The 14,220-nt window shown below is 41.2% G+C and overlaps 1 protein-coding gene across 5 annotated transcripts in view; it reads left to right on the forward strand.

Annotated features, from left to right (window-relative positions):
• UNC5C (unc-5 netrin receptor C) overlaps positions 1-14,220 on the forward strand; it is a 250,700-nt gene that overhangs the window by 164,527 nt on the left and 71,953 nt on the right. For all 5 annotated transcript variants that reach the window (XM_083834564.1, XM_083834563.1, XM_083834566.1 and 2 more), the window contains exon 2: positions 137-358. In XM_083834564.1, the coding sequence (XP_083690690.1) occupies positions 137-358 (222 nt within the window). The remainder of the gene's footprint in view (positions 1-136; positions 359-14,220) is intronic.

Consider the following 14,220-nt stretch of genomic DNA (forward strand, 5'->3'; position numbering starts at 1 on the left):
AGTGCATTTAAGCCTCCATCTCAGAATGCTCCTAATACAACCTTTTATTTGAAAAGCACACTCAGGAAGTGCTTGTGAGTCTTTGACAGCTGAATTTTGGTATTTCATTTGTCCTTTTTGTCTCTTTTTTTTGCAGATGATGATTTTTTTCATGAACTTCCAGAAACTTTTCCTTCTGATCCTCCAGAGCCACTACCCCACTTTCTCATTGAACCCGAAGAGGCTTACATTGTGAAAAACAAGCCTGTGAATCTGTACTGCAAAGCGAGCCCAGCCACACAGATCTATTTTAAGTGCAACAGTGAATGGGTTCATCAGAAGGACCATGTGGTGGATGAGAGAGTAGATGAAACCTCCGGTGAGTTTGCATTATGTCTTGGAGAGATGGGAATTAAAATGCAGTAATATCAAGCCCACCTTTGTAATCTAGCAGCTATTCATATGGCAGCTACTTTTCTTTACTCTTGATATAGCTGTGAATTCTGCAACTGGCATTACTGAACACTAGCTGTCATTGTGTAGAGGTGGTGTCTACATCCAGGTCAGTTAGTAATACGTGATTTGTAGAGGGTCCTGCCCTACTTTGAACCACTTCTCCAGTTTCATAAGTTCCCAGTGGTTGCACTGTATCATAGTCACAGACCAAGAATCCCATTGTCCCCGTAGTGCTGAAGAGCATTTGGGTTGTTCCTAGAATGATGTTTTCTTGGGGAAATGTGGAAAAAAAAAAGAAAAAAAAGAGAGAGAAATTTAATCATCTTCTAGCATGAAAGGAGGACATGGGCACACCTGGGCACAGTTTAGCACAGTGTATTGATCCAGGACAAGCTCCTGGCTGTTATTCCATTACATTTTTTTCTGCCTGCTCCATAGAGCCCACATGAAGGAGAACTGCAGTGCGCTAGCAAGGAAAATAAAAAAAACAAAAACCAAAAACAAACAAACAAACAAACAAACTAAAAAAACAGGAGCCTCATCCTTCCTCAGTCAGTACCAGAATGCCACTGGCATTCATGATTAAAAAAAAAAAAAAAAAAGGGGGGGGGCGTTTAAAACTTGAGCTATAAACCAGCCTAAATCAAAGATATGATTGTTCGATTGTTCCAGTTTGAGAATACTGGTAATCAATGGAGTATGAGTCACATGCAAGGAGAGAAGGGGGACTTACTGCTGTTTTGATGTCTCTGAGAAATAGCAGGATACCAAGCAAGGAGGTACCTTTCCTTTGGGAATTACACCACCACTTGGTCTAATTACTTAGAAAAATAACTCCACCAGATGTCTTGGAAGTCTCTTGTGAACTGGATTTTATTTGTTTCAGCTCATTTATTTGCACGGAGATCAAAAGCATAAGCTTTTAACAGTACCGTGGTGCTCTCAGCTTGAGAAAGAGAAGGTGGGTGTAGGGAAGAATGGCTGTAGAAAAAAATTTGTACTAAACTTTGGGCCTGTTTATTTGCTTGTAAGAATAGGCTTTTCCAACAGGTTGAATGCAGCAGAAAAGCTAAAAAAAGAAAATCTTGTTACTTAATACATCTGTTTTTTTGTTGTTTGGTTTTTGTTTAGGTTTTGGTTTTCGTTTCATCCATGGGAGTCCACTGCAATGAAGGACAGGCAGGAGAACTGCTATCACCCTGTTATTCTTTAAGCTTTTATTAACATCAGTATTCAGAAACTGAATTATGTACAGTACAGTCAGAAGCAGTTTGAAAATGAAGGCTCTGATTCTTTTTCTCAGTGACTCTAGAATAAATAAAACATTTGTACTGAACTCAGCAGTTCTGGGCCAATCTGGAGGAGGGAAGAATAAGTTTCTAAATGTTTGTCTTTATGTTTCTTCTTCTGTCTGATGTGAGGAGAGGCATTAGCATTCCATGTAAACAATGAAAAAGTGTGGCTAGCTTTCTTACTACGACAGAACTGATGTAAGGCCTGTAAAAAACAGTTGTGAATAATGGGCCTCAAAAGGTGAGTGGCAACAAGTGGCTGTCCACCCAGTCACGAAATAGAACTGCTGAGTTAAGCACTGCTCGGTAGTGGGAAAGAAAATACCTGAAAATGCTGCATATTTAACTGAGTAGCCCGACTTGAATACAAGAAGTCCACACACGATTAGTATATAGTCTAATTTTAACATGTTGAGTACAGTTGGTGCAATCATGCCAGATGAAGTGAAAGACAGGAAAAAAAACGTTATATCAACTATCAGAAATTTAAATATAAGAAGACAAAATAAAGAATTTCTGAAAATACCTAAAATTCATGCATTCTGTAAGCTTTAATGTGGGAGAGGGGTTACACTTAGAGAACATACCAATTTAATAAAAATCTTGAGTCAAAATAGCATCAAGAAGTTAGAGCTGGCTTCTTCTGTTAGCACCCTTGCTCTGCAGCATGGATTGCAAGTCTCAGGGAAATGCTGATGTGTGGACTGTAGTTCTCAGTGCAGGATAAATACATTGCAACATATATATATATTTTTTTCTTTTTTCTTTCTTTTTTTTTTTCCCAAAATCTCATTCTAGAATTTCACAGTGCCATAAACCAGATTGTAACAGAGAATGTAAAAGCCCAGTCTTGAAAAGAGATGCATCTGAATATATTAGAAGACAAATGTTTTGAATAATAAACAGCAGCAAGTACATGCAAACAAAACCCATATCCAATTAGAGATTAACTTAATCTACTGGAATTGGGGGGGGGTGTAATGTCAAAAGCTGTGCACATCAGATTATTAGCTCAAGAGACACAAACCCAGGCATGCTAATAGCTTGTTAAAATGCAGCTGTTGACAGAACCTACATTTGTCAGTCTAAATGGGTGGTGCCAAAAGGTTGGGTTGGTTAACACATCACAGTTGCGAAGTTTGTGCAGCTTCCTCTACTTAGTCTGAGAATCTATTGCTCATAACGCAGTGTTATTGAAATACGTAAACAGTGCCTTTAAGGTAGTGGTAAGGTAGTGTTGTGTTTTGTTTTGTTTTGTTTTGTTTTCAAAGCAATAGATGCTCAGGAAAATATACCCTGTGCAGCAGGAGTTAGAGACAAAACAGCAGGAGACAGTGGCTGTGAGGATTCATACTGGTGCTTGAGGAGAAGGTGTTAAACATATGAGGTCATCGGCCTGGCAGCTTGTACCAGCCAGCCTGCAAAGCCCTTTGACTCTACCACTTTTGAGGCTATTTAGGTTTCTTTTGCTATTTTTGGCTAGCTAGTGCAGTAGTTGTAACATAGGGCACAGCAGTAGCATGTGAGCTGCACGGAAGGTGGTGAAAGGCCAGCAGCTCAAGCTGCTGCTGCTGCCGGCTTAGGCTTGCAGTGAGAGAGGCTGGAGAAATGGTCCACAAGCCAGGGTATGTCTAGGTGTTACATGTGCGTGTGCTGAGTGTGTGTGTGTGCCCGTGTATGCATGAGGAAAGTGGGTGGATTGCACTGTCTGTGCATGCAGAAAAGTAAGAAAGACATTCTGTCCCTTTGGAGCACCTCCAACAGCAAATTCTACATTTATCTCTAGTAATAACCCAGGGCTCAAAAAGGTCTCATCTATAAAGTGCTTCTGCTGGTCAGTTGTGTAAATCCAAGCAACTGAGAACTTGGCGCATTCTTCTCTTGGGATATTTTACTGTTCCTAAGGTCTGCTCTGCGTAAGTACAAAGAGGAGCACCACAGTGAGGTGCTCTTCAGCTCCCATTTTTTAACCAGGCTTTCCCTCTCGGGCCCTTAGATAGAAAAGCAGAGCAAAGACAAACCAGATAAACAGGCAATAAAATACATGATAGAAAAGAGTAAAAGTCAACTATGCTTTCTTTTCTGCAGCACATGTGATAGGGAAGAGATAGGACTAAAAATACAGGTGTGATGCTATCATCTAGAGATTGCAAATGATGCATTAAAGAGAGAAATAGGCTTTGATTTGTGAAAGATTATATGTTCCTGGATTCTGAGCCTATAGCCAAGAATTAAATCTGTGTAGAGATAATTAACTCTGCTTATAAGGCAAATTTGTTTCTGTCAGAGAACAGCACGACAATAGTAGTGTCACAAAAGAAGGAAGGAGAGTGCAGCCATGCTCTCATTGAAAAGAGCTGTTACATACAAATAATGAATATATTAAGAATGTTAATTTTTAATAAGAGAAAAACAAATATTTATATTTTTTACTGTGTGTGTGCATATATGTGTATATATATATTTTTCTTTTTAACACAGAGAAGATACAACATAAGACTTATAGATCTCTGCACTTTGCCCTGTGAGATATATTTAAGCTGTAGGTAAAGCCTTGCTGTAAAGAACATGCAAAGGGACTCTGTGGGAGTTGTTGCCTTCTGGTTGGAGAGGATGAGAACAGTAACGGTGACAGGGTGTTCTAGTACCACTCTCTTTGATTAAATTAGACTGAAGAGAGAGCCTGGCAAAAAATTGCAACGATCGAGCCTGAGAAGCCAGAAGCTTTAGATAGAAGATCATTAAATTCTGTTTTTAAACTTCAGACTCTCTAGATTTTTTCTTCTTTATGAAAAAGTTAAGCATTTTCATAAAGAAGTCAAATGGGTGCTTTGAAAATCTTTAGTGCACATCTTTGACTCCTTCACTTCCTATGTAGATGAAATACAAGGCAAGTCATGGTATGTTTTTGTTGTTGTTTTTACTGGAATATTTTCCCATTAATGTGGAAAAATATATGTAACGAATAAGAACACTGGTTTTAAAAAAGCAAAGATAAAAGTTGTTTTGAGGGAACGCATATGATTTTATGACTGACTTTCATAAAAGATAACAGCAAAGAAAGCAAAAGAAAGCATGCAGAACTGGTGCTTTTGGGGACAAGAAACTTCCATTGCCACAAAGCAGGAAGCTTAATGGCGTCAATAATTATTAAAGCAATTTGTGCACATCTTCCAAATTACCGTGCCTCTGAAAATGGCTAGTTTGCATGTATGCTTTTATGGAGACACATTTTCACACACACACAAAAAGTTCTGCAGTGGTGGGAGAGTTGCAGACATACAGAAAATCAGTGTCCGGTGGCCCTTTATTCCCTTTTATCCAGAGGGATTAAATAATGCTAAGTCAAACCCAACACTGCTGAAATGTACAACAGAGAAATAATCAGGACTACTATTTTTCCATATGGATATGCATTGTAATAGTTTCCCCATGACTGTTAAGGTGAAGGGATCAATAAACCCCCTCTTGCCCTCTGCAATGGCAGTGATGTGCTTCTCTCTCTTCTTCAAGCAAGGAGAAAACAACATTTGGAACTCTTCTAAGTGCTAATTAAATAGACATATTGGGCAATTCGGCCAACGTTACTGTTTGCCTGTACTTTTTGTCTTCTGGTGCTCAGATGCATAGGGAGAGGAAGGCTCAGTGAGTTTGCTGGTGCCCTCCTCAGTGATCCCAAATAGCAGCAAGATGGAATAAGGGCTCTTGGACCTGTCCTGTGGGCTCTGCTAATGCAAAGTTAACAGGCCTATCTGTGCCATCACAGAGGAAAGACATGCTGAGGGAGGCTCTGTTAAGAAAAAGGTGAAGTTACCAATCCTTTTTCCTGTGTCCTGCCTTCAGAGGCAGGCCCCTGGGGGACCTAACATCCACCAGAAATGCCCCTGGTGCTACCCAGCCTTCAGCAAGGAGCACAGATGTTTCCGAGATCTTCCCTTGAGCTGCTCCTTCCTCTCCCTGCCTCCATCCAAATCAACAAAACTGGTCAAGTTAGAATCTGGATCAGAATAAGATTTTCCCCTGATGAAGACAGTTTATCAATCTGCACTCCGGTGGGTGAATGTGCTCTTCTTTTCAGACAGAAATCTCAGACTTCTTCGTTTCAGCTTCTTGACATAGCCAAGAATCACTGCTGTGATTCCCATGCTAACCTTCCACCATTACCTTTTACCATTAATAACGTATTTCTGGATGACTTGCAGATTTGATGAAAGGAGACTGAGCTTTTGACGTCTGGTCAGCATTGATCTGGCAAATAGGAGGTTGTTACCCTAAGCAATGGCTTTGGCAGCCTGTCAGGGGAGTAGATATCCAGCTAGCTAAATCTTTAATAGATCGCCCTCAACAGAGAGATCAAAGATTGATGTCTACCCTTTTGCCTTTAAAACAGCTCTTGCAGGATGCTGCAGCCAAGACAGCGTGGGGAAGCCTCCACAGTGACTCACTGCTGTTCTGGCACTGTTTGTAGAGACAGAAATATCGCTTCCATCGTACTCCGTCACCTTATTTTTCTCTGTCTATGTACATCTCATGAAAGCTGTTTATTTGGTGTTTGTGACACTGTGATTTGGAAGTCTGCGCTGCCCTAATGAACAAAAGCCCCATTCACTTGTCTGGCTGCTAGCTAGCTTTCATTGTTGAAGCTGGGACTTTTGATTGTACAACAAAGATCATCTTACACACTCTTGTTTGGAGCAGTGGTATGTGTTCCTCTTAGTATTTTTTATGAATAAGAAAAGCTATGGCTATATACAAAATGCAGCAGTTCATTGATACCAGCATGGAAAAACTTAATTTGGGATCTCAAATATGAAATGCAGGTGCCCCTGTCCCCCATATAAGCCCAGCTCTGGACCAGGAGCGCAGATGGGTACCATTTGCCTTGTTTTCTGTCACCCACAGATCCTTTCCTTACTGCTTTTTTTTTTTTTCTCTCTCTCTCTGCACATCTTTCTTCCTTAATCTCCTTTTGCTTCTTCATGACCTGCTCTAGTCTCCTAATCCTCCTTATTATTTTTCAAGAGTTCAAAATGTGGACAGTTTCTTCTAGGAACTTTGCTAAGGAGATGGCAAGTAATGCTAAATGCTGTAGTTATGTTAGAGCCTGTAATATTTTGACTCTCCGGGGCAGAATACCTTGGGGTTATTCTAGTGTGGGTAGCCACATATCATAAATAAGGATTGTTTTCCTTCCACTGTTGTCACAAGTAATTTTATTTTCTGTTTATCATTGGATCAAGTCCCTTACAAATATCAAGCACCCTGATTCAAAATAATTATTTATCAGCAACGTATTGCCAATTTTTAGCTGTGCTCCTTCAATACTCTCCCCTAATCCAACTCATTTCAAGGAAATTTAAAAATGTGTCCGTGTATCTTTTCCCAAATGCTTCTATTAATAGGTTTGAGATGTGGGCTAGAATTGATACTCTAGTCCATTTTCTTTAGTAATTCAGACTCTGTCCACTCCCTGCAAGGATGCTGAAAATGAAACCTGCTGGTATGTATGGTCTGAAAGGCTGCAGCTGATGCAGAAAGGAGCAGCCATCCGTATTTCTCCAAAGAACCGGGATTCTCTGGAGGGATACCAGATGCTTACTTACATAGAAATATATGAACAAACCCACACTTTTTTTTTTTTTTCCTATTTGACATTTCAGTGGATGACATTTTAGGTGCCACTCAAGCCCCCTTCTATGTCCACATCCCTCCCTGTGGCCTTGCAGGCAGCTCTCCCAGGAAAGAGGAGGCCTGTGCCCATCACCACGGTGAGAGGAGCTCCCTCTTCTCCCAGACTGCATCTCCAAAACTGGCTGCTGGGAGAGTGGTCCCCAGCACACCCCAATCAGGGAAATACCCAACAGCAAAGCTACTGCAGGCGTTTTGGCAAGAAAGCAAAGTTCCCACTTTTATCTTGAGTAATTAGTATACTTTAATAGAAAAAGAACCATTTTTGAAACTTCAGAAGCAACACACTCAGAATTTTCTAGGCTATAAATTCAGTATGGTAATTATTTTTGTTGAAGGAAGTGGAGAAATCACCAAGGTCAGTGCTGACCCAAGGAAGGGAAATTACATTTTTATATATAGAATAAGAACATTGTGTCATGTATTTGCTCTCTGGAGGAAAAATCTGCTTATAGGCAGTGCAAAACCATCTCCCAGATACAGGAAGGTTGTTTCTTATATTCAACAGACCTCTTGGATTTTGAGTTTAGACCCCACTGAGAACAGTATTCACCATGTGTAACACTCTTATAATACATATATTGCCATATAATTAATTTCTTCTTTAATCATGCTGTGGTATAGAGGTTTTTGTTTGTTAGTTAGTTAGTTAGTTTGTTTTTTAAATTCCTGTAAATCCTTGTGGAAGGCTGCTTCTAGCTCTTACACCTAGACACCTTCTAATGGGGAGGGCCAGAGGGAGATGCTCTTCTTGCAAGTAAATCCTGCCCACACTCTTCCTGTGTGTCCATGGGAAGGGTCATTCCAAATTTTCCGTGGGTTCACCACATATCTCCATGCAAATAACTCCACTTTTCTGTTATTTACTTCTTCTAAGTGCTCTGGGATCAGAAGTTAAAAGCTTTAGGGTATTTATTCATTTCTTGTTGCAGCATTAACTTCCTATCTGCAGCTGTTCTCCTGATTATCCTGAAGGTTTCCTGTGGGCTTCTAGGAAAACAAATCCGAGACAGGAAATAAAGTTATTTAAAATAATAAAAAAGAGGAAAATGGATGCATATTGTATTCATTTGAAGCATTTGAGGATACGCCTCTGAATATTTCCAGCCTACACCTTATCTCCCTTCATGGTTTTCCTTCATGGAGCCCTTTGTTACTCACAATCCCATTAATCCCTTCAGATTCCCAGAAGGCATCTTCAGACACCAGTTCCACCCACCAGAGCTTCGGACTAGCTCTGGCTTTGCACAGCGCTGCTTTGGTTTTCCATCTGTTCCCTTGGCTCCTTTGGAGATGAAAGCCCTTTGCATGGGATCCGGGGTCCCCACAGCATGGGCGGTCTAGAGCCTGAAAGGACAATGAATTTCAGCTTTGTTTGGAATGGGAAGAGAGGCCCAAAAGCGGACCATCATTTTTTTATTATTATTTTTTATTTTTTTTGTATACAGGGATGGTGAAGAAGAGCAGAGCCCAGGTCTTGTGCAGTGTCCAACAAAAGGGCTGCAGCCAGGAGCACCCTGGCACTGCAAGGGCAGCGATACTTCAGTCCTGTAGGTGTAGGTTTCTCGGTTAATTAGGAGGAGAATGAGTTAGTCTGTAGATTCTTTATGAAAATCTCTGAAAGCATGCAAGGAAATGGAGGTCCAAATTGGATTTTACATTTTCTTTGCTGAGCACAAGTTGCAGTCTTATTTCCACTAAGCAGGCAGGGTTCATGAAATCATTGCTGAGGGGCAAGGGAAAGAGAGGAGGCTGTTGCACACAGCTCTGCCGCATGCAGGATCTAATTTTGTGCTGCCTTTATGGGTTCACCTCTTGCATTTATTTTTTTTATCCTTCCCATGCATTCTTGATTCGTCCATAAACGAGCAGCATGACGTGCTGGGTACCGGCACGCCTGCTGCTCACCCGCGAGGTTATGTACATCTCTTGCTCGTCACATTTTGATGGGGTGCCTTTCCCAGCTCCTCGTAACTTCTCATCCCTCTTCGTATTTTGATTGTGAGAGCAGAAAGGGAGTTTTTCGTCAGTCTCTTCTGCATCTCTTCTTCCCCCAGAATACTGATCTTCGGGCCCTCGCTGCCTCTTCTATTATTTGTTCCCAGCTTTTGATTTTGGAGAGGGTTGGGGTTGGCTGATTGCTGCTTTTGACTTCCCAGTGACTCGTACAGCGCTGCCTCTGTAATGAGTGCCGACACCGCACCTGGTTTGGCTGCCATGCCCTCCTCTGAAGAGGAGAAAGGATTGTCAGCCTGAAGTGTAATGAGATGTAAAAGTGGATCAGGCTTTCTTCTGAGTTTAGTTTTAATCCTTTTGTTCCTTAACTGAAATGGAAGCCAGTACTGCAATTCAGTCAGAGAGGGTACCCAAGGGGGGGGGGGAAATAAAATACATAGAACTACAAGGACGCTTTTCGACAGTGTTTACTTACATAATGAAACAGGCCCTTTTTTTGTGTGTCAAAGTCATGCGGAGCTGTGGAGCAGCTTGCTTGCATCCCTGGTGCCTCGCTGCAGCCGATGGGGGCTGTGCGTTGTGCTGTATCCAGCAACACGTGCACTTCTGTGTCAGGAATGACTTCTGTGCCTCTTCACGTTCCTTCCGTGATGACTCCTCTCATCTCTCCCAACCGAGGGAAGTTTCCTGGCCTCCAGGAGCTGGGGCTGGGACAGCTGCCCGGGCACAGACCTGAGTACGCACTGGGTGTGGGAGCAGACATCACCAGAGCTTCATGTCTGCCTGCCACAAGTCACTTCACTTAATGCACTGGAGAAAGCTTCTTTAAAAGCAGCTTCTTGCCATTTGTTTGTTAAAATATTCTCAGTACACCTAAGTCGGCCACGAGACGTGATGCCAAACATGCGGAACAATAGCAACAAACAGCCGTGACAGGCTTTGACATGTCTCCCCCGGCCTTCTGTTCCTGCACATTGTGGACTGAAAAAAAGGAAAAGAATGGCTTGGGAGGGCTCCTGTGTGACCCCTTGTGTCACCTTGTGGCTGTCCTCGGGCCCACGATAGCTGCACCAGCCACTGAACTGTGTCATTGCATCAGGAACACAGCAATGAGGCATTGTCACCTTGTCTCTGCTCCTCAAATCCACACGGAGTGGGTGCGGTACATAGGCACACGTGTGTATATATATTTTTATATATACGTCAGTTAAGTCAATAAGGTAACAAAACAACTCAGTTTATATTTTTATTTTAAAAAGGTTAAAAATATATTCATTTAAATACATATGCAGAAGCTCATTTATTGTTCATTCCCTCTCGCCACCCCCCACCCCTCCACTCTGCAAAGGGAATGTAAACACGCTGTTCAAAATTCAGATGCTCTCTGGTGGCTTCCCAGATGTTGGAAGTTTCAATAGAATTTTTTTCCCCCCATAATTTCCTCAGCTTCTTCTAGCAAAGTGCTAAACAACCATTATTCCTTTTTGTCTGCACATTGAGATTCATCTGTAGGCTCTAAACTGCCTCAAAAGTGCTTCAATTTTGCATGAGCACTAAGCTGGGGACTGGGAAGCATTACCCACTGCTGAAGGCCCAGATCATTAGAAAGAGCATGTAAATCCTCTGAACCAGAAATAAAAAGTGCAAAGATTTCCTTTGTTAAGTCTCAACTGCAGCTTTATGTAAAACATGAACCTCTGGCAGGGTGTTTTCCTGGCCCTTGGAAAAAAAAATAAAATAATAAAAAAAATCTTTTCTCAGCCACACGTGCCTCAAACAAAAGAAGGGAAAATTGGGCTTTGACCCAAAAGCTGGAGCTGCTCATGCTTTCCTACACGGACAGCCTCTCTTCCTCATGCTCCCCGTGAGTAACCCTGCTGGTCTGGGAAAGCACTGCTTGGGCACTGCCACTCTGTGATGGGGAGGATTTGGGTCAGGAGGCTTCCACCTTCGTTTCTTTCTGCTCCTAGACCTATGTGAGTGCAGAAATGGAGATACCTGTGGTTGAATGTATGCTTGCGGTGAGGTTTTCTTTGGAGTCCTGCTATACCAGAGCATGATTATTACTTTTGTACCAGGAAAAATAAAAAAAGAAACAGAAACAATAAGCACACGTTGTTACATGTGGAAGAGAACAACACATTTTGGAGCAATTTGTGCATATTAATGAAAAAATGCTGGGAAACAAAAAATAGCTTCCATTTAAAAAAAAAATGGGAGGACGTTGTTTTTGCTTTGTCTCTTAGTTGTTTATAGGGCGAGAATAAGCAATCCAATGTAGTTTTAAAGTATTAAACAAATATAGAGCAGTGAGGTGCCTAAGTTGGTCAGGGAGGAGATGGAAAAGTGTTTTTCACCTACCACAAGGGGACAAGCCCATGGGTCTCCTGCCTGCAGCTCACCTCCACCACGCTGGCAGGGGCCAGGACTTGCATTTGTTTTCCACCGGTACCCAAGAATTCAGTTTTGAAATCTTTCTTCCATCTTACACAACTCGATCCTTCAGATGTTAATGGAAAAGAACAAAAAGGCCTTGTTTTTTGCTAAAAGAAAATAAAACCCAAACAGGATGCTCATTCTTTAATTCCAGTTCAAAGCAAAATCCCTCTGAAGACAGCCCTTTGTAATTTCTGTGGAAGTGCGTAAGTCAGTTAAAAAGTAGTGGGGGAACTAGCATTTTAGCTTAACTCACTGCTACTGGTTGGTAATTAGATGCCATAGCAAATTAGTGCAAACTTGATGTAGGTTTTAACACCGGCTTGACTTTATTAGGCAATTACCTTTATCTGTATTAATTTGAGTTACGGAGGTATCTCTTTCCTAAGGAGAAAGTTATGGAGAGAGCTCAAATAGCTGGAAACCTTTAATTTAAATGCTTGAGCTAATATTTATGGCAAATTGTTTGTAATCTTCCTGCAGTCGTTTTGTACCACTAGCCAGCCATCATTTAGGGAAAAGCAATACTGAGGCAAAAACAGGTGCATGCAATCACAGTGTGACGGATTACCAAGTGGAAAAGCTGTTTGCTTTTTAAAAATATCTCTACATATCTATCTGTCTATCCATCTTTTGTTAAGACTGCCACTACTCCACATAGAAAATAAGATATAGGCAAAGTGTGCCGTTATGCAATCATCTCTGTCCCATTAGGATGCACAGAGTACATTTTTCTCAGCAAGAACTTTAATATTTGAGGCTGTTCTTCTTCTGCATAGCCTATTTATTCATTTTTAAAAGACCAAATTCCCCAGCATAAGTACTCTGATGTTTTGGGGCAGAATTACTCCGTGACTGTGAGAGATACGTCTCTGCAAGAGGATAAATGAATTCCATTCTGACAGAGGACTGATTTTATGTTTTCGTTTGTAAAAAGGTTATTTTAACAAGGAAAGTGATAAGCCCTCTACTACAGAGACAGGTTGTTTATAGCACCTGTGATGAGTAATTACATAAATCAGATAGCTCATTGTAGACTATCACTAGATCATCATTCTTGGCTTTGGTTGTGTAAGTTTTACCATCAGAGGAGAATATAACGACAAAGGACTGCATAATGAGAAAGGAGTCTACGTACCTTTTAGTAAGTTTGTTTACAGTCATACCTCTTTGGTGTATGGGCTTGCCCACTTCACAAAAAAAAAAAAATATATGAGGCTGTTTTAACAAGTTTGGATGAAGCTTTGTGTATGAAATGTAAGGCAGATGGGGACCGTGAGAACTAAAAACGCTTTCATCCTTTTTGCCACATCCTGTGCAGATGATCCAGCCCCTTCTGAAATGATTGAAAAACTGCTGTTTTATTTTTTGGTATCAGGATTCTCCTTCCACCTTCGTCTTGCTTTGAAGAGCATGAATACGCATGTTATTAAAATATGCACTGCCTGAGCAACTTCCATACAGTATTCATTCACTCACCTCTCCTATTACTAATAGAAAAGGGAACCGTGAGTCAGAAAGCATGGGCTGCTTCAGACTGGCACTAATTTCTTTGAAGACTGAGCAAACCACAGTCTCTAGGCTGAGGATCTGAATCGCATATATGGGTGCACACCATGTTTTGCTAAATGGAACCACGGAATTGCATGCCATAAAAAGGGATCGTGTGGCAGCACGTGTGGCTTGCACACGCAGAAGAATCCCCTACCACATAGCTGTTTTACTACTGGCTCCCCAGAGCCTTGTCTCTATCCTCACCAAACACGCGCCCTGACCTCTGTTTCCCCACTACAGAGCAGGAAGGGGAGGAATTTGGGGGGAAAAAATATCTGAATTTCCACTTACAGAGAAAATAAACAATCCATTCCGTTTCTTGGAGTTTGAAAGTGCAGCTTAGTCTTATGACTAAATAGCTCCTGTTTAGTGTTGTGCCAGAGGGTCAGAGACATGCCAATATAATGCTTCCACACAAATTACTCTGTAGAAGTCCTGAGGAATATTTTCACACATGCGGAGCGTTAATATCAAATGCCAAACATTTATGGCAGCCAAAGTATATCCACATAATTTCTTGGCAAAGTGATGACCAGGGAGGTGAGGATACTAACTCTGTGGCCTGAACTGACTCCAGGCTGGATAATTACATTTAATTAATTGCTAATAATCTGATGTTTCAGATATTTGCAGTGATCATTTCTCATCATAAGCAGTCATATGCAGTTGCAGAACCTTATGAGACATTTTTGTTTCCCTCTGGAAAGAAATTACTCTGATTGGCATATCTGCTCCTCCTAAAATCATTGGGAAATTTGCCAATTACTTCAGTGGGTGCAATATGGAACCCATGAGTTATTATTGCACTTACTAATAATGTACCATAATATCATACAATTACATTACATTTGCATACATT

The sequence above is a fragment of the Anser anser genome (genome assembly GCF_964211835.1).
Source record: "Anser anser genome assembly, chromosome: 4".
Lineage (NCBI taxonomy): Eukaryota > Metazoa > Chordata > Aves > Anseriformes > Anatidae > Anser > Anser anser.